Source organism: Telmatherina bonti (genome assembly GCF_933228915.1).
Source record: "Telmatherina bonti genome assembly, chromosome: 9".
In the NCBI taxonomy this organism is placed as follows: Eukaryota; Metazoa; Chordata; class Actinopteri; order Atheriniformes; family Telmatherinidae; genus Telmatherina; species Telmatherina bonti.
This window is the reverse complement of record NC_136627.1, coordinates 5,302,379-5,329,812: the sequence shown is the minus strand read 5'-3', so window position 1 is coordinate 5,329,812 and position 27,434 is coordinate 5,302,379. Positions and strand designations below refer to the sequence as shown.

General features: G+C 44.8%; 2 protein-coding genes across 3 annotated transcripts in view; both read left to right on the top strand.

The window, feature by feature from the left end:
* LOC306760681 (sortilin-related receptor-like) overlaps positions 1 to 4,579 on the top strand; it is a gene marked incomplete at both ends in the record, with an annotated part of 49,932 nt that extends 45,353 nt beyond the window's left edge. Inside the window, 4 exons of the mRNA XM_079246646.1 lie at positions 104 to 284; positions 2,068 to 2,238; positions 3,794 to 3,895; positions 4,406 to 4,579. Coding sequence (XP_079102772.1) covers positions 104 to 284; positions 2,068 to 2,238; positions 3,794 to 3,895; positions 4,406 to 4,579 — 628 coding nt within the window. The remainder of the gene's footprint in view (positions 1 to 103; positions 285 to 2,067; positions 2,239 to 3,793; positions 3,896 to 4,405) is intronic.
* Positions 4,492 to 27,434, top strand: part of sorl1 (sortilin-related receptor, L(DLR class) A repeats containing) — a 44,812-nt gene continuing 21,869 nt past the window's right edge. For both annotated transcript variants that reach the window (XM_079247039.1, XM_079247038.1), the window contains exons 1-19: positions 4,492 to 4,575; positions 9,597 to 9,789; positions 10,278 to 10,395; positions 13,691 to 13,764; positions 15,827 to 15,915; positions 16,410 to 16,588; positions 16,680 to 16,866; positions 16,966 to 17,094; positions 17,182 to 17,267; positions 18,830 to 19,002; positions 19,087 to 19,218; positions 19,412 to 19,503; positions 19,815 to 20,061; positions 23,147 to 23,285; positions 24,095 to 24,271; positions 25,056 to 25,169; positions 25,244 to 25,366; positions 25,453 to 25,572; positions 25,684 to 25,809. In XM_079247039.1, the coding sequence (XP_079103165.1) occupies positions 9,697 to 9,789; positions 10,278 to 10,395; positions 13,691 to 13,764; positions 15,827 to 15,915; positions 16,410 to 16,588; positions 16,680 to 16,866; positions 16,966 to 17,094; positions 17,182 to 17,267; positions 18,830 to 19,002; positions 19,087 to 19,218; positions 19,412 to 19,503; positions 19,815 to 20,061; positions 23,147 to 23,285; positions 24,095 to 24,271; positions 25,056 to 25,169; positions 25,244 to 25,366; positions 25,453 to 25,572; positions 25,684 to 25,809 (2,398 nt within the window). In that variant the 5' untranslated portion in view covers positions 4,492 to 4,575; positions 9,597 to 9,696. The remainder of the gene's footprint in view (positions 4,576 to 9,596; positions 9,790 to 10,277; positions 10,396 to 13,690; positions 13,765 to 15,826; positions 15,916 to 16,409; positions 16,589 to 16,679; positions 16,867 to 16,965; positions 17,095 to 17,181; positions 17,268 to 18,829; positions 19,003 to 19,086; positions 19,219 to 19,411; positions 19,504 to 19,814; positions 20,062 to 23,146; positions 23,286 to 24,094; positions 24,272 to 25,055; positions 25,170 to 25,243; positions 25,367 to 25,452; positions 25,573 to 25,683; positions 25,810 to 27,434) is intronic.

Here is a 27,434-nt window from a genome sequence, read left to right as displayed (position 1 = left end):
TCTAGTTTTCTAGAAATTAAAACTAACAATGATTTTCATGTTCTTCTGTCATCCCCTCCCCCACTGCTTCTTCCTCCTCATCCTCCTCATCCCTACATTTCAGGGGTGTGGAACCATACGACCGCCCCACCACAGTGCTGGTCCAGAGGCACGAGCCCCAGGGTGTCTCCACCATCCTCAGCAGCACAGACTTCTTCCAGAGCGAACAGAACCGCAAGGTGATCCTGGAGAAGGTGGACAGCTTCCAGCTCCGGGACAAGTACATGTTCGCCACCACCACACGGGTAAGACACGGGAAAGTCTGCAGTAATCAGACCTGCAGGTTTGTGTACGCATCAAAATGTTCACTACGCAATGTTCTGCCACACGTCTGCACTAACACAACTCTGCTGTGAGAATATGCTAACTCCATGCTAACTGTTATTTCAGGTTGTCTTGAGAGGAAAAGGAAACTTTCTCAAGTGAAGACATGTTTTTTAAAATAATGTCACCATCTGATTTACACCTGAACCACAAAACAAAACCACATTTAACCCCATTTTTCTCACATATAATATGATTAGTTCCTCATTAAGCTTCTCTGGTTAAGCTAAAGCTTTAGCTCTCACAAGCTAACATTTTAGCTTTCTAAGCTACAGTTTTAGCATTTCTAATCTGATCATTTAGCCTGTATGAGCTAATTCTTAACCCTTTGTAAGCTAATGCTGTAGTTTTTCTTAGCTAATGCTTTAGCCTTTGCAACTTAATGCTTTAGCCTTTGTATGCTGATCAAATCAAAGATACTTTATTCATCCCCAAGGGGAAATTCAAAGTTCAAGACAGCTCGTCCAAGATTTGACAGACATTTATGACAGAAACAGGCCCTTATTAGCTAATATTTACCCTTTGTAAGCTAATGCTATAGTCTTTGTAAGTTAATGCTTTAGGCTTTACAAGCTAATTACCAATTTAGCAGTTCCAAACTAATGTGTCATCCTTTTAATGCTAATGTCTTAGCCTTTGTAAGGAAAGGCTTTAAGCTTTGCAAGCTAATTGTTTAGCCTTTGTATGATAATTTTTTTAGCCTTTGCAAGCTATTTAGCAATTTAGCAATCACAAACTAATGTTTTATCCTTTTTATGCTAATGCCTTAGCCTTTGTAAGGTGATGCTTTAACCTTTGCAAGCTAATGCTGTAGCAATTTCAAGCTAAGGCATTGTCCTTTTGAGCTAATACCTTAATGCTTTAACTTTTTTAAGGTAATGCTTTCATCATTGTATGCTAATTTTTTAGCCACTGCAAGCTAATGCTTTACAATTGCAAGCTAATGCTTTGCAATTGCAAGTTAATGCTAAATCCTTTTTACGCTAATGCTTATCAAATAAGGCATTTTTGGTTTTAAATTACACTAAACTGCTTAAAAAACAGGAAAGGAACAATTGAACAACACATCTTAGATCCAGATGAACGTAAAAAAATCCTGTTAAAATCTTTATTCACTGCATAGTGAAATGTGTTGAAAAAAGAATAACATAAGACTGATCAATGGAAATTAAAATCATGAACACATGAAAAATCAACAGGAACACGTGTGCATACATGCTTTTTTTGTGTGAGTGTGTGTGTGTGTCTTGTCCAACATTTAGACAAGCAGAATGATCGTCTGGATATTGTGTTCAGCTGAGCAAATTTACTTTGCCAAGGGAAGCTTTATCGATATAATGATGTCCTTGTCTTTCTGAATTTTTATTTTATTTCTCTATTTGTTTTGCACTATTGTTTGCATTGTAGAGTTTGCACTGCTGGACTGGACCAGAGAGGACAGAAGAGAGACAGAAAGAGAAAGAAAAGAAGAGAAAACACCTCATAGAGAAAGGGAAAGAGAAAGAGATAAAGAGAGAGAGGAAAATAAAACCTAAAAAAATAGGTTGTCTTCGAGTATAAAAGCTAAACCGTCCTTACGACTTTGACAATATGTCTCGGATTCAGCAAAACAACCAGAAAATCTTCCAACAGTACACCTCTGTCTTCCACTCGCCGACACAAGCAGGTCTGTTCCCATCAGACAGCACTTGTTTCCCATCTCAGAGTGCCGTGTTTGTCCTTGTTTATCTGTCATGTTTGTGTGGTGGCAGCCTCGGTCAGGCAGCGCAGCAGATGGTGAAGATGGTTCGGATCTCACCTCCTCCTCGTCACACTCAGACAGATTTTCTGTCTTTCCTCCATCGCACGTCGCCTGCTGCCATGCTGCTGCGGAGAGTTTGTCTGATTCTATAATTTGATTACGACATGGTTCACATTGAGTCGATGCAGCTCGCTGGAGTTAAGTGAGCATCTGCAGATGTGTTATTTTAAGTGGAGGTGTTGATGTAAATTGCACTTGTCATGTTGTGATGCATCTACAGTAGAAATTAGTGAACTTAGCAGCAGTTTACAGTGACTTTAATGGCATTCGGGGCTTCTTGAAGTGGTCCAGTAAGATTCATGGGTTCTCTTATGACACTTCTACCGTTGACTTGGTTTCCTTGTAACTCCACTTGGTAATAAATCAGACTTTTTATGCAGGTTTTAATGCTTGTCATCGTGCACTGGCAAGTCTTAATGAAGACACTTGCCTCCCAGTCTCTGGACGTCTGGAACAGCTTTTTTCTGATTTGTTTGGCTGTCTTTAGCGCCGTTCAGCAGTTGTTCAGTGAGGAAAGCCTGACCAGTTAGCAGTTCCCCATCATGACGCTGCCACCACCGTACGTCTCCATGGTGATTTGGGACGTGACGGTGACGTGTGTGGGTTTCTATAAGCAGGGTTTTCCATCTGAGCAGATTTAAGTCCTCTCAGTTTCTTGCTGGTGTTTCTGGAGGGAATGATATCAACTTGTTCAGTGTGAAAACTTCAGCAACGCTTGCACACACTTTATCTGGTAGGAACATGTATGACCATAATCCACAACCATATCTGAGCCTGTCTGGCTGGAATGTTACAATAGCTGATATTAATATGATGATGATAAAATGAACACATCTGGCTATAAGATGATCATATCATTTAGTGAAACTGCTCCTGTTGCCTCTGTTTTGTAAAAATACAATGATATGAGTCATTCCAGCGAAGCCTGATGGTTTTATTGACATTTTTCAACACGTTTAAAAAGGAAAAGCTCGGCTGTTTTCTGCTGTTTCCTTCCATTGAAGCCACTCTGAACCACGTCTCACTGATACGATCTGGATACAGTCCAGCAGTCGCCGCGGCTCCTTCCACGCTCTCCCAGACGTGTCTGAATAAACGCCCATTTCTACCCGCCTCTACGTCCCTCGAAGCAGCTTTCTGAATGAAATAATGCTCTGAGGGACTTTCAGGGCGGAGCTTCATACGGTCTCTGAAGGTCTCTTTGGCCGTCATGGCGCTACAAATTGTAAAGTGTTTCACATCAGGTGTTTACGCCCTGAGAGGATGTGCTGTTTGATAACACAGCTGCTGGCCCTGAAGTGCCATCTGACTCCAGACGTTTCAAGGCGAGTCGGATAGTAAACAGTGAAGAAGAGTCCATCTGACCAGAGATTAAATGGAAGGATGGATGAAGAAGAAACAAACAGGAAATAGAAATTTCACCTGATGTTGTCAGCTTGAAATTTAAATGTCTTTCTGATGCTGAGGTCCCTGAAGTGCACGGACTCCTTCACTGACCTCAGGAAGACATGTTGCCTGAACACTAACCTGGTTTTTGTGTCATATCACACCTCACCTGTCAGGCGAGTGAGCTGAAACTTATAATAAAATCGAGACGAACTTTCCTGACCTTCTCCTGTGACTCTGCAGAAACTGCTTGGCAGCCATGCGGCTTCGTCAGTCCAGCTCTGGGTCTCCTACAACCGCCAGCCAATGAAGGCAGCCCAGTTTATGACCCGACATCCAATAACAGTGAGTTTTTCCTGCAGCAAGGAGCTTGTCAAGAACTCCTAAATGTACATCTGTGGTAGAAAGTTGTTTTCTGAGTAACTCTGTCTGCATACCACATACGGCAGCAACGATGCAGTCGTGTCATGTTTACATATTAATACTGGGATTATTTATGTTCTGTAAGGAAAGTTTTCTGTTGACTGTAATGTAAATGATAAACATCATGTCTGGAAAAGAAAAAAACGCCTCATTTCAGCATGAAAACGTTCCCATCAGCGTAACACGGTGGCGGTAGTATCATACTTTGGACCACTTTTGCTGGATCTGGGTTAATCGTCTTTGTTTGAATGATGAATTATAAATAATTCCATCAGCCTGTAAACATCGTCTCGACATGCTTAGGAAACGGGAAATGGTGTGTTTTCCCCTTTCTAAGCATGAATGTCAGGTGGAGGACTGGAAGAACCGCCTCCTTGTTTGTTCTCTGTCTGTAAAGTCAGCTGACCTCATGTCTCCCCCTCTGTCCAACAGGAGTACTACATAGCAGATGCCTCTGAAGAGCAGGTGTTTGTGTGTGTGAACCACCTGAACAACGTCACACACCTCTACATCTCAGACGCACAGGGTCTGTCCTTCTCCCTGTCGCTTGAGAATGTGCTGTACTACAGCCCCGAGGGCTCCGGCAGCAACACGCTCATCAGGTAATCCGCCTTTCCAAACCTGTCTGACTGGTAGTAAACCGTGTTTAAGGATCTTCTTCTGTTATGGAAAAACAACGTGACCAAACACTCACCTGGTTCATTAAAACATTCTCATTTTACACACTTAGTTCTTTGTTTTATATGTTTGACATTGAAAATAAAACCTCTAAAGATGAAGTAGAAACCTTCTCACGCTGTGGCTAGCTGAGCGGTGTAGACCGTCCTGGAGTATCTTCAACAGGACCCCCGGCCTGGATGTGAGGAGAAGCATGGACTGAAAGAGAGTCTCCTTTAACCCTTCAAAAAGAAGATGAAAACCTGGTGTGAAGCTTAGACTTCATCAATATTAGTCTCTGATCAGAGAGAGAGTAACCATGTATGACGAGGTCTGGTCTGGTCTGGTCTGGTCTGGTCTGGTCTGACCTTGTCTAGTCTGTTCTGGTCTGTTCTGGTCTGACCTTGTCTGGTCTGGTCTGTCTGGTCTGGTCTAACCTTGTCTGGTCTGGTCTAGTCTGACCTGGTCTAACCTTGTCTGGTCTGGTCTGTCTGGTCTAGTCTGACCTGGTCTAACCTTGTCTGGTCTAGTCTGACCTGGTCTAACCTTGTCTGGTCTGGTCTGTCTGGTCTGGTCTAACCTTGTCTGGTCTGGTCTGTCTGGTCTGGTCTAACCTTGTCTGGTCTGGTCTAGTCTGACCTGGTCTAACCTTGTCTGGTCTGGTCTAGTCTGACCTGGTCTAACCTTGTCTGGTCTGGTCTGTCTGGTCTAGTCTGACCTGGTCTAACCTTGTCTGGTCTGGTCTAGTCTGACCTGGTCTAACCTTGTCTGGTCTGGTCTGTCTGGTCTGGTCTAACCTTGTGTAACCTGGTCTGGTCTCGGAGGTCAGTTAGTAGAGCTTCAAAGGTCATGTTTGGAAGAAGAACCAGTTACAGTCTGATCATCTCAGCAGCAGGGTGTGCAGAATGGGAGTGTGTGGACTGGGGGTGTGTGGACCGGGGGTGTGGGGACCGGGGGTGTGGGGACCGGGGGTGTGGGGACTGGAAGTGTGGGGACCGGGGGTGTGGGGACCGGGGGTGTGGGGACTGGGGGTGTGCGGACTGGGGGTGTGGGGACCGGGGGTGTGGGGACCGGGGGTGTGGGGACTGGAAGTGTGGGGACCGGGGGTGTGGGGACTGGAAGTGTGGGGACTGGAAGTGTGGGGACCGGGGGTGTGGGGACCGGGGGTGTGGGGACCGGGGGTGTGCGGACCGGGTGTGTGGGGACCGGGTGTGTGGGGAGTGTGGGGACTGGGAGTGTGGGGAGTGTGGGGACTGGGGGTGTGCGGACCGGGGGTGTGCGGACCGGGTGTGTGGGGACCGGGGGTGTGGGGACCGGGTGTGTGGGGACCGGGGGTGTGGGGACTGGGAGTGTGCGGACCGGGGGTGTGGCGGCCTCCAGTTCCTGCTCGGTATTGGTGGTTTTGCAGTAACTCCAGCTGCCTCCTCGTCCAATCAGAAGAGTTGGTGCTGTAGCGGTGCAGCTGCTTGTTCTCATCAGGAAGCTCCAGTGTTGGTTGAGCAGAAACAACTGCAGCGTCGGCTCCGATGTGAACCGTCAGCTGATGCTTCTGTTCATCTGGTTTCTATCCTGTGGTCATGGAATTATCCTCAGATTGGTGAACCTTCTGTTCCGTTGTTCAGATCTGCGTTTAGCTTCAGACTGGTTGGAACATTTCTACTAATCTAGATTTTTATAGAGTGAAATTAGTCTCAGAAGAGTTACGTAGTGTGGAAACAGTCTGACACACAAACATGACAAACTGCACAGGCTTTACACAACCCCAACTACTAAACAAGGTTCTGTGTAAAATGCAGATAAAACCAGAATCCCATCAGGTCATATTTCCTTCCCAGTAGAAGATAAACATCATGTCAGACGATGAAACTGAGACGTTTTATCATCTGATGGAAAACATGAAACACATCTGTAAACAGCTGGAACAGGAGCAACAAAAGGCTGGAAAAGTAACTGGAACTAATCAGAAACAACTGGAGGATCATCTGACAACTAATCAGGTTAATTATCAGCAGGTCGGTAACATGACGCGTGTAAAAGGAGCATTTCAGAGAGGCAGAGTCTCTCAGATGGAAAGATGGACAGAGCTTCACCAGTCTGAGACAAACTGGATCTAAACATTCATAAAATGTTCCTCAGACTTTAAAGATCCACCTTCTACAGTGTAGAATATCATCTACAGATTCAGAGAATCAGGTGGAATCTCTGTATGCTGGGACAAGGCTGCATGCAGGTGATCTTCTACGTAAAAACCAGACATGATTCTCTACTGGAAACCAGTGCATGGACTCAGGAAGCTTCCAGAAACCAGTGTGAACCCAGTTCAGGCTGAAATCCACACATGCAGGTTAAAGCTGCATCATATGTGAAGAGGATCCAGAAACACGCCGTCTTCTCTGGACCAAAGCTCATTTAAAATGTTCTTGTGGTTGGGTAGAAGTAGAGGGATGGGGTGGCGGGGTGTGAGCGTGTGTGTGTGTGTGGGGGGGGGGGGGGGGTGAGCGTGTGTGGGGGCGGGGGCGATTGGGGTTCGTGTGACTTGGTATGGGTGAGTGAGTAGAGGTGGGGTGGGGTTGTATATGTTATGGATGATGTGCATGGATTGCAGAGGGTTGTGTGGATGGGGGTTGAGAGGGGAGTGCGTGTTTGGGGGGGGGGGGGGGGGGTATGCATGTATATGTGTGAGGGGAGTGCGTGTTGGGGGGGGGGGGGTATGCATGTATATGTGTGTGTGGTTTGGTGGTGGGGGGGTGGTGTCCTGTACCCGGGGGCGCAGCTGGTGCGCTGGGGTGCGACCTGGCTGCCGCTGGGTGGCGGTCTGGGGATCCTGGTCCTCCGTCGGTGTGGGCTGTGCCCTCTGCCTGCGGGGGCGGGGGGCTGCTCACGGGCTCTTGGGGCCCTGGGGCCTGCGCTCTGTCTGCCCTAGGTGGCCGGTGCCCAGCGGGATCGGCCCTTGCCGGCCTGGGCCTGCTGGGGCCTGTTCCCCCTGACTGCGGGGGACTCTGGTTGGGCACCTCCTTCGCCACCTCCTGGGCAGATGCATGGCTGGCTCTGGAGTGGGGGGGTTGGGGTCTGTGCCTGGGGGTGACTGTCGGTTACCCGGGTCTCTGGGTTCTCCTGGCCTTCCTCTAGCTGTAGGCGGGCGGGGTCACATTGGCATGATCACTCTTCTCTAAACACGTTCCACTCTGAATGTTCTGCATGAATGTTCTGCATGTGTCACAGTCACTAAGTCATCCAGCAAGTTTATTCACTAACAGCAGGTACCTCTCTTTCTGTCTTTTTGACTTAACTTGCTAGTTTCTGGTCTTCATGATTGTCAACGGTTTTGTTCTCCACGAATCTAGAGTTGGCTTGTGTGGGTGTATATATTTATGTGTGTGGGTGGGTATGTGTGTGTACTTATGTGTATGTGTATGTGTATGTATGTATGTGTATGGATATGTATATATGTATGCATATGTGTGAGTGTATGTGTATGTGTGTGTATGTGTATGTGTATATGTATGTGTATGTATGTGAGTATGTATATGTGTATATATGTATATATATATATATATATATGTGTGTGTATGTATGTGTATATGTATGTATGTATATCTATCTTTATGTATGCATGTATGTGTACATGTGTGTGTATGCATGTGTATGTATGTGTATATGTATGTATGTATGTATATATGTATATATATAATGTATGTGCGAGTGTATATACATATATATGTAGGTGGGTATGTATGTGCATATACATGTATGCATTGATCTCTTTCTTTTGGTTTTTTTTTTTTTTGTTTTTTTATGTTCTCTTTTCTGTTCTCTTTCTGCCCCTTTCCTGTCCTTTCCGGTCGGGTCCAGCAGCATAAACTCTGTAATACAAGCTATTATCCAAAACAAATTGAAAAATAAAATAAGAATCAAGAAATACAAGGGGATCATTACATCTACAAAAGTTCCCCTTGGCAAAATAAATTTGCTCAGCAGAACACAGCATCCAGAACATCAGTCTGCTTGCTTAAATGCTGGACAAGACAAAAAAAAAAAAAAAAAAAAAAAAAAAATGTTCTGAGTGGAAACCTGGATGAAGATGTGGAATAGTTTGTGGGCAGCATGGACGGCGTGTCCTGCAGACTAAAGAGGAGAGGGAGCATCCAGCTTATTATCAGCCTGCATCTCTGATGGGATGGGGTTGCATTAGTGCCGATGGCGTGGGCAGCTTCCACATCTGGGAAGCTCCATCAATGCTGAAACATCTGCTCCCATCCAGACAACGTCTCTTTCAGGGAAGACCTTGCAGGTTCCACCATGCTGGACCACATCCTGATGGTGGAACAGGAGAACTGGTCCAGCAGGACCACGGTGGACCACATCCTGCATCATCACAGCAACATGGTGGAACAGGAAACAGCATGCAGACTTCTTTGGATCCTAGCATGTGTCTTACGTTCATAGTTTGACCTTTAACCTCAAGCGGTGACCATTTTGGTGTTTGAGAAGCTTCTTGTGGAAACACACTGTAAAATGAGTGTAAACACACACACATGGTGTGATGTGGATGGATCAGGTTACACTTGCACACAGATCAGACTCCTTTCACAGCCTCCTCAGTCTCCTCATTACTCCACAAACACATGCTGTGTTTAGGTGCTGGAGGAAAGCTGGGTCGTCTGGGTTTTAGTCTGATTTCTAACCTGAAAATGATCAAAATCTGAATACAAAGTTTGTGCAGTTTATTTTATTTATTTAGTTTTATTTATTGTGAAGTTATTTTATCACATCTTCTGAAATTGTTTTACACATTTTTAAACACAGCTGTAAATATTCTGAGACTAATTTTACTCCATAGATTAACTATAGATTATAATTGACATCATGTCTGATCGGTGATGCTTCCTGCTGAAGTGTACGTAGAGCAGAGATCTTATATCCTGACAGGATGCTGCAGACTGTTCTGACTCCTGCTGCCATTCAGGTACTTTGCCAGTGAGCCGTTTGCAGACCTGCACCGTGTGGACGGGCTGCGAGGCATCTTCATCGCCACGCTCATCAACGGCTCCGTCAGCGAGGACAACATGCGATCTGTCATCACTTTTGACAAAGGGGGGACGTGGGAGCTGCTGCAGCCACCGGCGGCCGACAGCTTGGGAGGAACCGTGGACTGTCAGGTACACCGCGAGGCGGACGTCTTATTTCACGGTTGCTGTGTGGGTTTCATGTTTAACCCTTAAAACTCCATGTTTACCACCAGTTTAAGGTGAAAATCATCCTTTCCAGGTGAAAATCGAGGTCATACAGCAGTGGTAGGGATGAAATGTGGTAAATATTGGTGGATTTACCAGATAATCTCTCTTGTAAACCTCCTGGACTGGGTAGAAATCCCAGGAAAACTTGATCAGCTGAAGGGCCAGATATCCAGTTCCACACCGTTCCTGATAGTTCCTGAGACATCGTTTGGAGTTTTAAGGGTTAATCATGTGTTTTAAAGATGCTGAATTAGGTGAAAATATGAAAATAAGTCATCTAAAACCTTCAGTGTATTGATTTTCATGGTTTTGCCTGGTAACCAGGCAGGTTGCCAGGTGTTTGTTTCCATAAACACGGATGTGTCAGTGATGCAGCAGCTGAGCCGCTCTCCGTGTTCTCTCCTCCGCAGCTTAGTAAAGGTTGTTCCCTCCACTTGGCTCAGCGCTGGAGCCAGCTCTTCAACATCCAGCTGAGGAGGATGCCCATCCTTTCCAAGGACTCTGCTCCAGGACTCATCATGGCTACAGGTGGGAGCTCGATGTGCAGCTGGATGTGCTGCGGGAAGCAAAACGAGCCTCATTCCTACAACCTCTGCAGGAAATCAGACATTTTTTTGTCCCCTGAACCTGAAGAAAGTCTGTAATCCTGCTGAGTGTCTTCCTACGGGTGCCAGCTGTTGGGTGATGTTGTTGTTCTTCAGCAACTTCCTGTGTTCTGCCGCTGCACATTTTCTCACACAGGAAACAAACCCTACAGACCGTCTCTCTGGTTAAATAGTCACTTCCTGTGCGGTCCCATAGAGACGGCTGACACTGTGGAGAAGTTGTCGTTCTACGTGTCGGCTTCATGTGAAAACAGAAGGGTGGTGTTTGCTGTTGCGTTGAGGAGATTTGATCCAAACGAAGTGGGATGAGTCTTTACGTGTTCACGGCTGCTGGACAGCATCGATCCGCTGACCGTCTTCAGAGCTCTGCTGTCTCCCTCGAACCCAGACAGTCTAATCACGTTCTGATAGATAACGGGGAAGAGAGGCAGCTGATTGGTTATCGCTTTCAAGCGACGGTCTGCTTATCGCTGCAGCAGGTGCCGAATGGCTCGGACACACTCAGGGTGCAGGAAGAAACACACGCTGTGCTGGCATGTTCACATGCATAGCAACCAGAGGTGTGTAATCCAGGTGGAACAAGGTAAAAGTCCTGTCCAGCAACTGGATTTAATCAGCTCCACTGCAGGTAGAAGAACCTGTTAGTGAAAACACCTGTTCTAAATGCACAGGTAGATTCAGAAACACGGCAGGGCTTCTACTTCTACTTTTACCTCATACACCTCTGAAAGCAACTGGACCATGTTGAAGTTTCATTTTGTTCACATAAAACAAAGAAAATGATGAAGAGATGGACTTGTTGGAGACGACTTATGAGCTAAAGAATAAAATCTCCTCAGCTTGTTATCTGCTGTGCTGCTATGAAGCACTGTGTGTAAAACATGCACATTCAGGCTTTAATCTTCATCCTATCTCATATCCTCTTCACCTTCTCTGTGGTCAACTTCTTCCACGTCTTAAATCTGCTCTACTTCCAGAACATACACGTAAAATCCTGCGTGGATTGTTCAGCCTCTTTACCTTCATCTGCAAAAACAAAGATTGCAGTAAATGAAAGTTTACTGTCATCATACTGTCGTCTTCATCAGGACCACCTTCTAGTACCTTCTCGGACCTCCTTTTTAATTTATTGTGAACCGACTGAATAAGGTGGAAACATTCCTCAGAGATTTTGCTCCATATTGACATGAAGCATCTCACAGTTCCACCTCATCATGATGAGAATCTCCCGTTCCACCTCATCATGATGAGAATCTCCCGTTCCACCTCATCATGATGAGAATCTCCCGTTCCACCTCATCATGATGAGAATCTCCCGTTCCACCTCATCAAGATGAGAATCTCCCGTTCCACCTCATCATGATGAGAATCTCCCGTTCCACCTCATCATGATGAGAATCTCTCGTTCCACCTCATCAAGATGAGAATCTCCCGTTCCACCTCATCATGATGAGAATCTCCCGTTCCACCTCATCATGATGAGAATCTCCCGTTCCACCTCATCATGATGAGAATCTCCCGTTCCACCTCATCATGATGAGAATCTCTCGTTCCACCTCATCAAGATGAGAATCTCCCGTTCCACCTCATCAAGATGAGAATCTCCCGTTCCACCTCATCATGATGAGAATCTCCCGTTCCACCTCATCATGATGAGAATCTCCCGTTCCACCTCATCATGATGAGAATCTCCCGTTCCACCTCATCATGATGAGAATCTCCCGTTCCACCTCATCATGATGAGAATCTCCCGTTCCACCTCATCATGATGAGAATCTCCCGTTCCACCTCATCATGATGAGAATCTCTCGTTCCACCTCATCAAGATGAGAATCTCTCGTTCCACCTCATCAAGATGAGAATCTCCCGTTCCACCTCATCATGATGAGAATCTCCCGTTCCACCTCATCATGATGAGAATCTCCCGTTCCACCTCATCATGATGAGAATCTCTCGTTCCACCTCATCAAGATGAGAATCTCTCGTTCCACCTCATCATGATGAGAATCTCCCGTTCCACCTCATCATGATGAGAATCTCCCGTTCCACCTCATCATGATGAGAATCTCACAGTTCCACCTCATCATGATGAGAATCTCCCGTTCCACCTCATCAAGATGAGAATCTCTCGTTCCACCTCATCATGATGAGAATCTCCCGTTCCACCACGTCCCAACGCTGCTCTGCTGGATGTAGATCTGGTGACTGTGGAGGCCGTTGGAGGACAGTGAACTCATCGTCATGGTGGAGATGATGTGAGCTTTGTGACATGGTGCATCATCCTGCTGGAAGTTTCCATCAGAAGATGCTACACTGTGCTCAGAAAGGGACGGACATGGTCATGGAGGGAGATCCTCTTGATCCTGACAGCAGGATGGATCCATGATGTCATGATGTTTCCAGCAGATTCTGATCCTACCATGTGAATGTGGAGCTGAACTGGAGACTCATCAGACCAACAACGTTTCTCCATCTTCTATTGTCCAGTTCTGGTCAGTCTGTGTGAATTGTAGCCTCAGTTTCCTGTTCTTACTGACAGGAGGGAACCCGCTGTGGTCTTCTGCTGCTGGAGACCATCTGCTTCCAGGCTGGACGGGTTGTGTGTTCAGAGATGATGTTCTGCAGATCTTGGTTGGAACCAGTGCTTCCTGGATTTCTTGTTGTCTTTCCATCATCTCCAACCAGTCTGTCCAGTCTTCTCTGACCTCTGACATCAGCCAGACATTCTGGTCCAGACAGCTGCTGTTCGCTGAACATTTTCTCTTCTTCAGACCTTCTCTGTAAACCCTGGTGGACGGTGTGTACAGGTTCTTACTGACTTGGCTTTGTCTCAGCTTGGACATGGTTAAGAGGCCGTTGATGAACTGATGGTTACACACAGGATATCAATTCTCCTCATAATTTAATGATATAATGATCAAGCTGTCTGGTGATTAACTAAGTCATTACAGTTCCTCCACTGGCTGCAGTAAATATAGGTACATCTCAGTTTGTCCAGTCATTATTCTTCTGCCCTTCAGTCAGAGGAGAGTATTTATCAGGGTTTAGAAACACCACATATGTAATAATAAAGAATGCTCTGCTTTCACTCCTTGCTTGCAGAATTTAGACATACCAAAGCAAAAACAGCAGCCAAGTCTGTAATAGTCAGGGAAATTCCCAGTAGTATATGAATTTATGTATGTGAGCCTGAAAGTCCTTTTCCCCTCTGATTTTAGGATCTGTAGGCAGGAACTTGGCCAACAAACCCAATGTGTATGTGTCGAGCAGTGCTGGAGCTCGGTGGAAAGAGGTCAGTACAAACCCTGTAACAGATTACTAAAAATCCCACACATGTAAAACTAAAAGTGAACAAACCCTGTAACCGAAATAGAGGTAGCAAACTTAAGGAAAAGTCCAAGTTGAGTAGAGATTATTCAGGTTATGGCAAAGAATGAATTGGAAGGTGTTTATAGCTCAACAGCAGCTGAGCTGGTGATGTCATAAGCATGTATTAGAAAGCATCCTTCTCAGATTTGTAGAATGTCCTGAGGTCTCAGTAAAACGGCTACACAAAAACAGTACAACAGCTCTAGCACGTCTGTACAGGTCTGTTCATGGATGATTCAGCTTCGAGTCACAGAAAGTGTTACACAAACAAGAACCGGTCCCCTTAAAGCAGACTTTAGCTGCCTTGATGGCTCCATGGTATACACAGACAAGCCAAGAAACAGACACATAACAAGCTAAGTCTAGCACTCAGAGAACAAACAAATGCTAGCACAAATAAAACAAAATAAGATCACAGAAAACAAGCTAACTGTAGCAGACACACAGAACAAGCAAATGCTAGCACACATGAAAACTAGCACATACAGAACATGTAAATGAAGAAAAATTGAATAAGTTTACTAGCACACATAGAACAAGCTAACAGGATCACACAGAACAAGCAAATGCTAGCACACAGAAAACAAGCTAACTGTAGCACCTAAGGAACAAGCTAATTAGCACACACAGAACAAGCTAACTGTAGGACATAAAGAACAAACTAAATCAGCACACACAGAACAAACAAATGCTAGAACACAGAAAACATAGCTAACTGTAGCACATATAGAACACGCTAACCAGCGCACACAGAAAAAGCAAATGCTAGCACACAGAAAACAAGCTAACTATAGCACATAAGGAACAAGCTAATTAGCACTCACAGAACAAGCTAACTGTAGAGCATATAAAACAAGCTAACTAGCACACATAGAACAAGTCAATGCTAGCACACAAAAAACAATAACATTTGAACGTAGAAAGCAACCTAACTGTATCACATGCAGAACAAGCTAACTGTAGCACATATAGAACAAGCTCATTTGTACGCACAGAACAAGCTAACAAGCACACACAAAAAGCTTTTAGCTCACACAGATCAAACTAATTGTAGCCCAACCACATCCAGCTAACTTCAGTATAAAAACATCCAGCTAACTTCAGTATAAAAACATCCAGCTAACTTTAGTATAAAAACATCCAGCTAACTTTAGTATAAAAACATCCAGCTAACTTCAGTATAAAAACATCCAGCTAACTTTAGTATAAAAACATCCAGCTAACTTTAGTATAAAAACATCCAGCTAACTTTAGTATAAAAACATCCAGTTAACTTTAGTATAAAAACATCCAGCTAACTTCAGTATAAAAACATCCAGCTAACTTCAGTATAAAAACATCCAGCTAACTTTAGTATAAAAACATCCAGCTAACTTTAGTATAAAAACATCCAGCTAACTTTAGTATAAAAACATCCAGTTAACTTTAGTATAAAAACATCCAGCTAACTTCAGTATAAAAACATCCAGCTAACTTCAGTATAAAAACATCCAGCTAACTTCAGTATAAAAACATCCAGCTAACTTTAGTATAAAAACATCCAGCTAACTTTAGTATAAAAACATCCAGCTAACTTCAGTATAAAAACATCCAGCTAACTTTAGTATAAAAACATCCAGCTAACTTTAGTATAAAAACATCCAGCTAACTTTAGTATAAAAACATACAGCTAACTTTAGCACAAAAACATTCAGCTAACTTTAGCACAAAAACATTCAGCTGACTTTAGTATAAAAACATCCAGATAACTTTAGTATAAAAACATTTGGCTGACTTTAGTATAAAAACTTTCAGTTAACTTTAGTATAAAATATTCGTCTAACTAGCACACACATAAAAGCTCATAAACTAAAATTTTCTATTAAACCACATTTAATCATCTGCAGTTTTCCAACATACTGCTTGGTTGTAATTTATCCAAGTTATGCACTGTGCTAACGTGTTTGCTAATGAAAGCAATAATAACTCAAGTGTTTATAATGCAGGCACTGGCCGGCCCTCATTTCTACACATGGGGTGACCACGGTGGGATCCTGATGGCCATCGCGCAAGGAGGCTCCACCAAACACCTGAAGTAAGTCCACACAACCTGTTTCAATCAGATGAACCAAACTGAGAGCAGCTCGCCTCACAGTGGAAGGTTTTATTATGAAAATCCTTGAACCTTTAGAGGAAACCTGGGCAGCACTGTGCACAAAGTGCACCTGCCATCTGGATGTGCTCATTAAGCAGCAGCAGTTTGTCTGAACGTCAGACAGGTGTAATAAGTGGTCTGAGCCAACAGGAGCACAGCAGGTGAGCCACATTAATCTACAGGTGATGCGTTTATTTTTGCCTAAACACCTGAGAATCCATGTCTTCTACCCTTGTTACTCACTAACCCAGTTTTGTCTTCCTATAAACAAATGTGACTATAACTGGGTTCCGCCATGCAGTTAAAACGCTCGCTCCGCTCCAGTCTTGTCTCCTTAATAATGTTTTCTCTGAGGATGATGATGTTTTTGCTGTAAGCAGCAGAAAGGAAGGAGATTCTATCTTCTTAAATACGTTAAATCTTGACCCTGTCAGGTTCAGCACCAATGAAGGCGAAACGTGGACTGAATTTAAGTTCTCAGAGAAGGAGGTGTATGTTTACCAGCTGCTGACGGAGCCCGGAGAGAAGAGCACCATCTTCACCATCTTTGGCTCGTACGCCGGACAGAAACACAACTGGCTCATCCTGCAGGTCAACGCCTCCGACGTCCTGGGTAGGTCGGCGCTCCCGAGGAGCTCAGATGAAAGCAAAATGAAAACAGCACATCTGTAAAGGTGGATCTGCTCTCTCCATGTGGTCTCCAGGCGTTCCGTGTTCCGAAGCCGACTACAAGCGCTGGTCTCCGTCAGATGAGCACGGCAACGAGTGTCTGCTGGGCAGAGAGATCACCTTTAAGAGACGAGCTCCTCATGCCACGTGCTTCAACGGCGAGGACTTCGACCGGCCGGTCACCGTCTCGAACTGCTCCTGCACGCGGCAGGACTACGAGTGGTGAGGCGTAAATCCATCACGGTGGTCTTACAGCTGCAGTTTCTGTTCACACACGTGATTACTTCTCCCCTCTCGGTCTCCTCCTCTTCCTCCCGTCAGCGACTACGGCTTCAAGCTGAGTGAAGACCTGTCTCTTCAGGTTTGCGTGCCTGACCCTGAGTTCCTGGGAGACCTCTACGCTCCTCCGGTTCCTTGTCCCGTCGGTACCACCTACCGCCGAAGCAAAGGGTAACACAGCAGAGAACCGCTGCAGAAGCTTCTTCTTCTGGTTTGTTTCTGTGTGCCGTCTGGCTGATGGAGGTCTCTGGTCTGCAGCTACAGGAAGGTTCCCGGCGACAGCTGCAGCGGAGGAGACGTGGAGTCCAGACTGGACGGAGAGATGCTGCCATGTCCGATAGGAGGTGTGTAACGTCTGGTGAAGGCTGCTGGGGTTAACTTAACGGTTTTACAGACATGTTGGATAAACCTCCTGACAGAAACGTAGGGGTCTTGGGGGGGGGGGGGGGGGGGGGTTAGTAGGCTCCTCCTGGCCAGACTCCCCAGCACATCAGCGGAGGATCCAGAGGCGTTCCCAGGCCGTCCGAAAGATGGAATCTCTCCAGCAAGTCCTGGGTGTTCCCCGGGTCTCCTCCCAGAGTGACGCGCCTGGAGTACCCACCAGGGAGGCCACAAACTAGTTTTGAAGATATTTTAACGCAGGGGGGTCCAAAGTTGGTCTTTAAGGGACGCTGTCCTGCAGGTTGTTGGTGTGTCTCTGCTCCAACGCACCTTGCTCACATTAAATGAAGCAAATGAAGTTCGGCTCAATGACGGGTTAATTTATGTCAGGTGTGTTGGAGCAGGGACACATGGAACAGCTGCAGGACTGTGGCCCTGGAGGACCAGAGCTGGACACCCCTGTTAAAGGCAGTTTCTGCAGAGAAAGTGTGAAACAAAGTGAATCCACCTCAGACAGGATCATGAGCCATTTCAGTGTGTTTGGCGAATTTAACGAGGGGTTTTCTCAGAGCTGCGTCTCAGCTGGATGTGCTGCAGGTTTCATTTGATTTAATTTCACTTTTTATATCTGATTATATGTCAAAAAGGTTAAACTACAAATTTTTATTTTATTTTATTTATTTTTTATATAGCATAAATTTCACTTTATTTTATTTATTTTGTTTAATATTAAGTTATGTTATATTCAACTTGTTTGTTTAATTTTAGAATTGTATTTATTTTATTTAATAAGAATTTATTTTATTTTATCTTATTTAACTTTTAACTTATTAAACTACACATTTTTATTTTATTTTATTTATTTTTTATATAGCATAAATTTCACTTTATTTTATTTATTTTGTTTAATATTAAGTTATGTTATATTCAACTTGTTTGTTTAATTTTAGAATTGTATTTATTTTATTTAATAAGAATTTATTTTATTTTATCTTATTTAACTTTTTAAATCCCTGATTAGATGTCAGAAAGGTTAAATTACATTTTATCTCATTTTTATTTAGAATATATTTCTACTTTATTTTATTTAGCTTGTTTAGCAACAAGTAATTTTTTTACTTTTTTGGTTTTTATTTTGAAATTTAATTTGTTTTATTTAATTTAAATATATTTTATTTTAATTTATTTAATTTTTTAAATCTCTACTTTTATGTAAGAAAAGTTAAACTACAAATATTTTATTTTATTTTATTTGAGAGCAAACTGCTGGAGAATCTGATCGGCCAACAGTTGACAGAAACCTGTTGTTGAGCAAAAACGTTTAATGAGGGAAAACAGAATAATGAATATTCTACATTTCTGATTATAGATCCTAAATGACCATCAGCATTGGTCTGGGATGAACTTTAGTCAAGAAGAAATCAGAAATCCAGTACTAAGGCAAATGGTTGTAGTGGTGGAAGTCTGTGGTAACCAGACTGATGAGGATACACCACATACTGGTTTGTGTCTGTTGTGTTCTTAGAGAGTAATGAGTTCATCCTGTACGCCGTGAGGAGCTCCATCCATCGCTACGACCTGGCCACAGGCGCCGACCAGGCCCTGCCGCTGGCCGGCCTCCGGGAAGCCGTGGCTCTGGACTTTGACTACGACCAGAACTGCCTGTACTGGGCCGACATCTCTCTGGACACCATCCAGGTCAGTGGTAGATCTCTGGCTTTCTGACACAACGCCGTCTAACAGACGATGAAGCTGCAGCTGCCGTCTTTCCTCCTCCTGCAGCGGCTCTGTCTGAACGGCAGCACGGGTCAGGAGGTCGTCGTCAGGAAAGACCTGCAGAACGTGGAGGCCTTGACCTTTGACCCCATCAGCAGACTGCTCTACTGGGTGGACGCTGGAGCGCAGAAGATTGAGGTATGGAGACCAAACTAGGGATTTATTAAATATTTCTTTTTCCTGTGGAGCTTAATGAAGATTAAATACATTTTATGTTTAATTTAAGTTAAAATAACGTTAATAATTGAGTGCAAAAGTTCCCAGAAGACATTTAATTTCCAGAATTCCTTCTGAATTGAAGCTGAAATGTGTTCATCTGAACTTTGTGAAGGTTTCTAATCCAGACGGGGACATGCGCCACACTTTGCTCAACTCCTCCATCCTGGAGCATCCCCGAGCTCTGGTCCTGCTGCCTGGAGAGAGGTAACAACACACACCTCTGTAGACATACCGAGTCAGCTAAGGTTAAAGTTTCAACACATGAAAGCGAGTTAAAACCTGCAAGTGGTTTCATTTCGTTTTTATTAAAAAAGGTCTTTATTTTAATATAAATCTGTCATATTGTTTCATATCAATCGATAGATCCTGAATTGACTTGAAACTAAATTGGATCATGACTGAATATGAGATATCAGCAAACCGTTAAATGGAGATAATATCGAATGATCAAGCTGATTATCTGCATCTCTAATATGAAATAACACACTGGTGAACAAAGTTAAATCTTCCCGCAGCCTCATGTTCTGGACCGACTGGGGGGATCGAGCGGCCGGTGTTTACAAGAGCTACATGGACGGTACCAACGTGGCGTGCATCGTGTCAGAAGGTGTACACTGGCCCAACGGCATCACGGCTGATGAACACTGGTTGTACTGGACCGAGGCCTACAGCGACCGCATCGAGAGGGCTGACTTCAGCGGGGGACGGAGGAGCGTTCTCATGGAGGGGCTCCCCCACCCGTACGCCATCGCCGTCTTCAAGGTAGGGTGTTCAGCTCCTCTCACCAGTTCTGCCACCAGAGGTCCAGACTGGAAACGGCTGGTTTTCACATGCCGGGAGTTGAATGGGTGGGTGACGTCTTTATTCTAGTGGGTGGGGTCTTTATTCTAGTGGGTGGGGTCTTTATTCTAGTGGGTAGAATCTTTATTCTGGTGGGTGGGATCTTCATTCTGGTGGGTGGGATCTTTATTCTAGTGGGTGGGATCTTTATTCTAGTGGGTGGGATCTTTATTCTAGTGGGTGGGATCTTTATTCTTGTGGGTGGGATCTTTATTCTCGTAGGTGGTGTCTTTATTCTCGTGGGTGGGATCTTCATTCTAGTGGGTGGGATCTTTAGTCTAGTGGGTGGGATCTTTAGTCTAGTGGGTGGGATCTTCATTCTGGTGGGTGGGATCTTTATTCTAGTGTTTTGGATCTTCATTCTAGTGGGTGGGGTCTTCATTCTAGTAGGTAGGATCTTTATTCTAGTGGGTTAGGTCTTTATTCTAGTGGGTGGGGTCGTCATTCTAGTGGGTGAGGTCTTTATTCTAGTGGGTGGGATCTTTATTCTAGTAGGTGGGATCTTTATTCTAGTGGGTTAGGTCTTTATTCTAGTGGGTGGGATCTTCATTCTAGTGGGTGGGATCTTTATTCTAGTGGGTGGGATCTTTATTCTCGTGGGTGGGATCTTTCGTCTAGTGGGTGGGATCTTTAGTCTAGTGGGTTAGGTCTTTATTCCAGTGGGTGGGATCTTTATTCTGGTGGGTGGGATCTTTATTCTAGTGGGTGGGGTCTTCATTCTAGTGTGTTAGGTCTTTATTTTAGTGGGTGGGATCTTTATTCTAGTGGGTGGGATCGTCATTCTAGTGGGTGAGGTCTTTATTCTAGTGGGTGGGATCTTTAGTCTAGTGTTTGGGATCTTCATTCTAGTGGGTAGGATCTTTATTCCAGTGGGTGGGATCTTTATTCTAGTGGGTGGGATCTTTATTCTAGTGGGTGGGATCTTCATTTTGGTGGGTTAGGTCTTTATTCTAGTGGGTGGGATCTTTATTCTGGTGGGTGGGGTCTTCATTCTAGTGTGTTAGGTCTTTATTTTAGTGGGTGAGATCTTTATTCTAGTGGGTGGGATCGTCATTCTAGTGGGTGAGGTCTTTATTCTAGTGGGTGGGATCTTTATTCTAGTGGGTGGGATCTTTATTCTAATGGGTTAGGTCTTTATTCTAGTGGGTGGGATCTTCATTCTGGTGGGTGGGATCTTTATTCTAGTGGGTGGGATCTTTATTCTAGTGGGTGGGATCTTCATTCTAGTGGGTGGGATCTTTATTCTAGTGGGTGGGATCTTTATTCTAGTGGGTGGGATCATCATTCTAGTGGGTGGGATCTTCATTCTAATGGGTTAGGTCTTTATTCTAGTGGGTGGGATCTTCATTCTAGTGGGTGGGATCTTTATTCTCGTGGGTGGGATCTTTATTCTCGTGGGTGGGATCTTCATTCTAGTGGGTGGGGTCTTTAGTCTAGTGGGTTAGGTCTTTATTCCAGTGGGTGGGATCTTCATTCTGGTGTGTGGGTTCTTTATTCTAGTGGGTGGGATCTTCATTCTAGTGGGTGGGATCTTTAGTCTAGTGGGTTAGGTCTTTATTCCAGTGGGTGGGATCTTCATTCTGGTGTGTGGGTTCTTTATTCTGGTGGGTGGGATCTTTATTCTCGTCGGTGGGATCTTCATTCTAGTGTGTTAGGTCTTTATTCTAGTGGGTGAGGTCTTTATTCTAGTGGGTGGGATCTTCATTCTGGTGTGTGGGTTCTTTATTCTGGTGGGTGGGATCTTTATTCTCGTCGGTGGGGTCTTCATTCTAGTGTGTTAGGTCTTTATTCTAGTGGGTGAGGTCTTTATTCTAGTGGGTGGGATCTTCATTCTAGTGTGTTAGGTCTTTATTCTAGTGGGTGAGGTCTTTATTCTAGTGGGTGGGATCTTCATTCTAGTGGGTGGGATCTTCATTCTAGTGGGTGCGATCTTTATTTTAGGTGGTGGGATCATTATTCTAGTGGGTGGGATCTTTATTCTAGTGGGTGCGATCTTTATTTTAGGTGGTGGGATCATTATTCTAGTGGGTGGGATCTTTATTCTAGTGGGTGCGATCTTTATTTTAGGTGGTGGGATCATTATTCTAGTGGGTGGGATGTCCACTCAAGTGGGTTGGAGCTTCATTCTAGTGGGTGGAATCTCCACTCAATTGGGAAGGATCTCCATTGTAGTGGGATCTCCAGCCCTTGACTTGAGGTAACATGTTGTCTGTGTGAGGTTTAGTATTGACTCAAACGCTAGAGTTGTTTATGAAAACAAAATCATGAACACGAGATGGGAAGAGCGACTTTCAGACGTTCTCCGCTTTATGAATGATCAGTGACAAACACTTGTTCCCAACAGTTAGTAACAGACTGTTTTTAGAAATTCCACACAAAAACATTACGAGCAGATCGACCTTTTCACTCTTTCATAGTCCTAGTGTTGTGTACTGCCCCCTAGCGGTGACATACAGTACTAAACATATAGGAAGCTTGCTTTGTTTGCAGGAAGTACATACACAGACGTAGCTGAACGTTACCATGTATGCAAGCGTGCACAGCAAGTATATCCCAACCCTTATGATGATTTTGTAGTCAGAGGTGGCCTCGCTGTGGGGGGAGCACAGCAGAGCCCCCTGTAAGGATCCAGGACCAGGAAGCCTACAGGGACTATGGTGTTAACTTCTGAGCTGTAGACAGTTTTCTCAGACAACGCAGCAGCTCAACATGATCATATCGCGCCAGTTTGAGCATCTCTGCTCGACCTCCCAGTCCGTTTTAGACTCATATCTTTCCACCTGTTTACCTCCATCCAGAGCCCTGACTTCTGTGTGGAGTTTCAGACTAAAACATGAGGACTGGTGGAGTCTTACTCTCCACATGTTGAAGATTAATATGATGTTTTAGGGTTTTAGGGTTTTTATATTTTCACCTCGTTTTCCACAGGCTTCTGCATAAAATTTATTAGTTTTTATGTTAGAAAGCAGCTGGACTAGCTTTAAAGAAGGAATCCATCTGGTTTCAGAATGATCTCTACTGGGACGACTGGTCAAGGATGGGGATCTTCAAAGCCCCAAAAGCTGGGTCGCAGAACAACGAGCTGATTGTTGGAAGGCTGACTGGAGTCATGGACCTGAAGATCTTCTATAAGGGGAAAAACAGAGGTGAGAGACTGGTGATTTTACCAGGAGTGTTTATTAGCAAGAATCTGGCGATACGTATACGTATATACGATATGTATCACAATACGGGCCACCAATACGATATACTGCGATATATCAGGATATTGTAAGCAAGACAATATATTGCTATTTTTCTTTACTAGTAAAGAGTAAACGCTGCTGCTTGCTAGACATAAACTTCCTGAATAAGAACAGAGGATCTACATTTCGCTGCAGAATAAATACAAACTCTGAATTTTATGTACAAGATGAATAAAGAAATGAAAACTTGCCTCATCAGTCAAGATCGATTGGTTGTAAAAATCAATATATTGCTTTTGAATATCAATATCATATTGACACATAAAATATTGTTATACATTTTTGCTGTCTTGTGTGTGTGTGTATGCATATATATATATATATATATATATATATATATATGTATATTATGAACTTAATTTTATTGTTTATTTCAGTGAACTTGAAGGAATCTCCGAACCTTTTGAATGTGTTTCAGATTTGATGTTATTTAACAGTTAAATGTCTTTTTTGATCACAACTTTTCACAGTTGTGATAAACTATACACTGTGTCCTGTCTAATCCCAGGTGTGATTCTAATCTAAATTTTGACACAATTATTGAACTTTTGACTGTAAATGAATATTGGTGATCAGTTTCCTTAATTACCAGTAATCAGTATCGATATCAGGTCTAATAAAATAAAAAAACACAAAACATCGGTTGATCCTTTGTCCCATCTTGCCGTGACCTCTTACTTAAGTTTTTATCTTTACTTCTTGCCCCCCAGGTCATAACGCCTGTGCCGACCAGCCCTGCAGCCTGCTGTGCCTACCCCAGCCGAGCCACAGACACACCTGTGTTTGCCCCGACGGCACCCCGATCGTCGCCATGCCCAACGGAGAGCTGCATTGCCAGTGTCCGCCCAAATACCGGCTCAACAACAACAACACCTGCGTAAAAACTGGTGAGACGAGTCTCCAGATGAGAACTGAGGCCTGTACTATGAAGCAGGATTAACGTACCCAGTATGTCGCTGGTTAACTTACCCAGACATTCAGTGTATTCCCAGTAAGACCAGTGCACGCTCACATGAACAGGGCAGAGTTTGCCATGTGTGACCAGTCGCAGACATGGAAAACTGTTACGGCAGGATGTTGTTGACGTGTAAGTTGGTAAGATTCCACGACGTTGATGCATGGGACTCTGTTTGACTTCAGCCCAGACGTTTCAGACGTCTTTCCTGCTTTCCTGCACATTTCCCATCCAGGCCTGCTGAGGCTCCGCCCCCCCTTTGTGTTGGAATATTAATTCGTCACCGTGGCGACACCAGTGGTTGTAGTTTCTGTATGAACAGACTCGGGAGCAGCTCAGCTTTATGTCTTCGCTCCGTCTCTGGTGTACAGACGAATGAAGTGCCGTCCATCCGCTGAAAAGATTCGCCTTTTGTCTCGATAAGCTCGTTCTCCTCAGCCCTCCTCTCACCAAGGTCATCAGGATTGGGGTCCATTTTGGTCAGTGAAGGGTGTTTTTATGCTCTATGATGTCTTATCTAGGACATAATCTGCTCCGGAGCAGGTTAGTTGTTCAGCGTTGGTTACCATGGTGATTCATCGTCGTCGCTTGGTAATCCCTGAAGTTAGCACCTCAAGAGAAGGTCCAGCTTTGTAGTACCGGTCTGTCAGATCTGGCTGCTTGTCTGTTTCACCTCAGACTGATTTGGCCATGGGGCGGGTGGGTTCTCTCACCAGAGCACAGCTGCTTGCCCAACCAGTACCGCTGCTCCAACGGACTTTGCATCAGCAGCATCTGGAAGTGCGACAGCGACAACGACTGCGGAGACATGAGCGATGAGCAGGAGTGCCGTGAGTGTCTCGCCGTACGGATAACTCAGGTAACGACGGAGCACGACTTTGACCTGGTCTGTGTCCGTCCGCAGCCACGACCACCTGTGACCCGTCCAACCAGTTCCGCTGCATGGCGTCGGGCTCCTGCATCCCACAGGTCTTCAAATGCGACCACGAGGATGACTGCGGAGACAACAGCGACGAGGAGCATTGTGGTGAGATGTGTTTCTAGATGTCTGCTCCCTCGTTCGGGCTGGTTTTGGGGATTTGGATGTAAAAGATGTGTTGATGTGTTGTGCAGAATTTCACCAGTGTGGTCCAGGAGAGTTTACCTGTGCGCGAGGGGTTTGCATCCGCGAGGTGTGGCGGTGTGACGGGGACAACGACTGCAGGGACTGGTCGGATGAAGCCAACTGCACAGGTTCAACACACTGCAAAGCCCAGAAGTTGGGACACATCAGATCCTTGTTAACCTGCAGGCAGAAACATTTTTACTGTTCAATAACTGAAGCAGCTGTCTGTCTGACCCTAGTGGGGCACCATACATGTGAGCCCAGCAGCTTTCAGTGTCACACCGGTCACTGTATCCCCCTGCGCTGGAAGTGTGATGGTGATGATGACTGTCAGGACGACTCAGATGAAGATCCTCAGTATTGTGGTAAGCAGGCAGTCAGCTTCTATAACACAACAGTGAAAGTGTCCAGGTGTGTTGTAGAGCTGGGCGATTAATAGGATTTTAATCTCAACTACGATCTGGGTTTTCAACGATCACAGAAATAAAAGGGTGTGATTATTTGTCTCTCTGCAGTTTCCTCTCCTGCTGTCTTCAGCTGCTAATCGAGCGTCTCTGGCGTTGCAGCGCTGTGCTGTAAACTCCTCCCACAGCCGCTTTGCTTTCATTCAGACACTGTTGCCAACTTGGAGACTTTCTCACTAAATCTGGAGACTTTTTTTGTTAAAAGCGAAAAATCTAGCAGCTTTTACTGGAGTTATTGGAGACGTTTCTGGTGTTTTGGCGACAGACTTGAAGGCACATATTGTTCTGCAGTTACTGTAAGGAAGGAGCAGCGGGAGCCTCTCCTGTCCTAAAGCACTCCCAGGCGGCCAGTCTCAGTCGGCTCCGGCTGCAGGTCAATGTAGAATAACTGCAGTAGGTTGTGGAAGTTCACCTAAACATAGTTTATACCATTGTCAGTGACAACTGGCTGCATTATTTTCCTATACATAGTTCGGCCAGTTAAACACTGTAATATCCCTCTGTTACGGGGCGTTACCATAGCAACGCGTTAACCAGCTGTTTCAGATCAGCCGTCTTTTAACAGGTGAATGAGAGAAACGCGCTGCAGCCTGACAGCGGTTGTTTGGTACATCCAGGCCAACGTAAAATAGTTCCTATATAAGCGGTAAAAGCGGATTAAACAACTCGGAACCGTCCATTAGACGGTTCGAGATTATTCACAATAAATAGCCTAGCTAAGGGAAACCAGCAGGTTGCTTCAAATCTCAACTTGGATCCACTCCTCCATCCTGAGCTGCACGAGGCGACAGTGGGGAGGAAAAAACTCCAACAGAGCCGGTTCAGGGAGGATGGCCGTCTGCCTGGACTGGTTGGGAAGGAGAAAACAGAATAGTGAGACCGGCATGCAGTGCAGCTTTTATACAGGAAGACCAGCAGAAAGAGGAGAAATATGTAATGATGTCATAAGTTTCTACATGGAAGATGAAGAGCAGAGAGATGAAGAGGAAGAGCTCAGTGCATGATGGGACGTCCACATGGCTGCATAACTAATGGGTGGCGAGACAACCCCTAACTAGAAGATTTGCTAACAAGGAAGATCTTCAGCTTGATCTTAAAGGCAGAAAGAGAGTCTGCCTCCTGAACCCAGACTGGCATCTGGTTCCATTTGAGGAGCCTGAAAGCCGAAGGCTCTACCTCCCATCGTACTCTTAGGACACGTTCACATCAGCCTTTGAGATCCGAATCTGAGTCCGTTTCCTCGGAAAGTCGCTTCGTTTGTGGAAATGTGAATTTGCGAAACAAATTCTGATTCGGACCAAAGAAGAGACTCGGTCTGCCTACAAACGCAGGTCTCGGCCTGTTTTAAGCGGACCAAATACAGGAAGCGGACTACAAAACAAGTCCCTTCCTGCATGTGGCGTAGCGTTGCATTGTGGGTAAATCCATAGCGACGGCGTTAAGGGTCCTCTGCCTCATCTGATGTTCATACTGCGTCCATTGTTGCAGTGGATTTCTGCAGGATACTTGCATAAGACACAATAAAA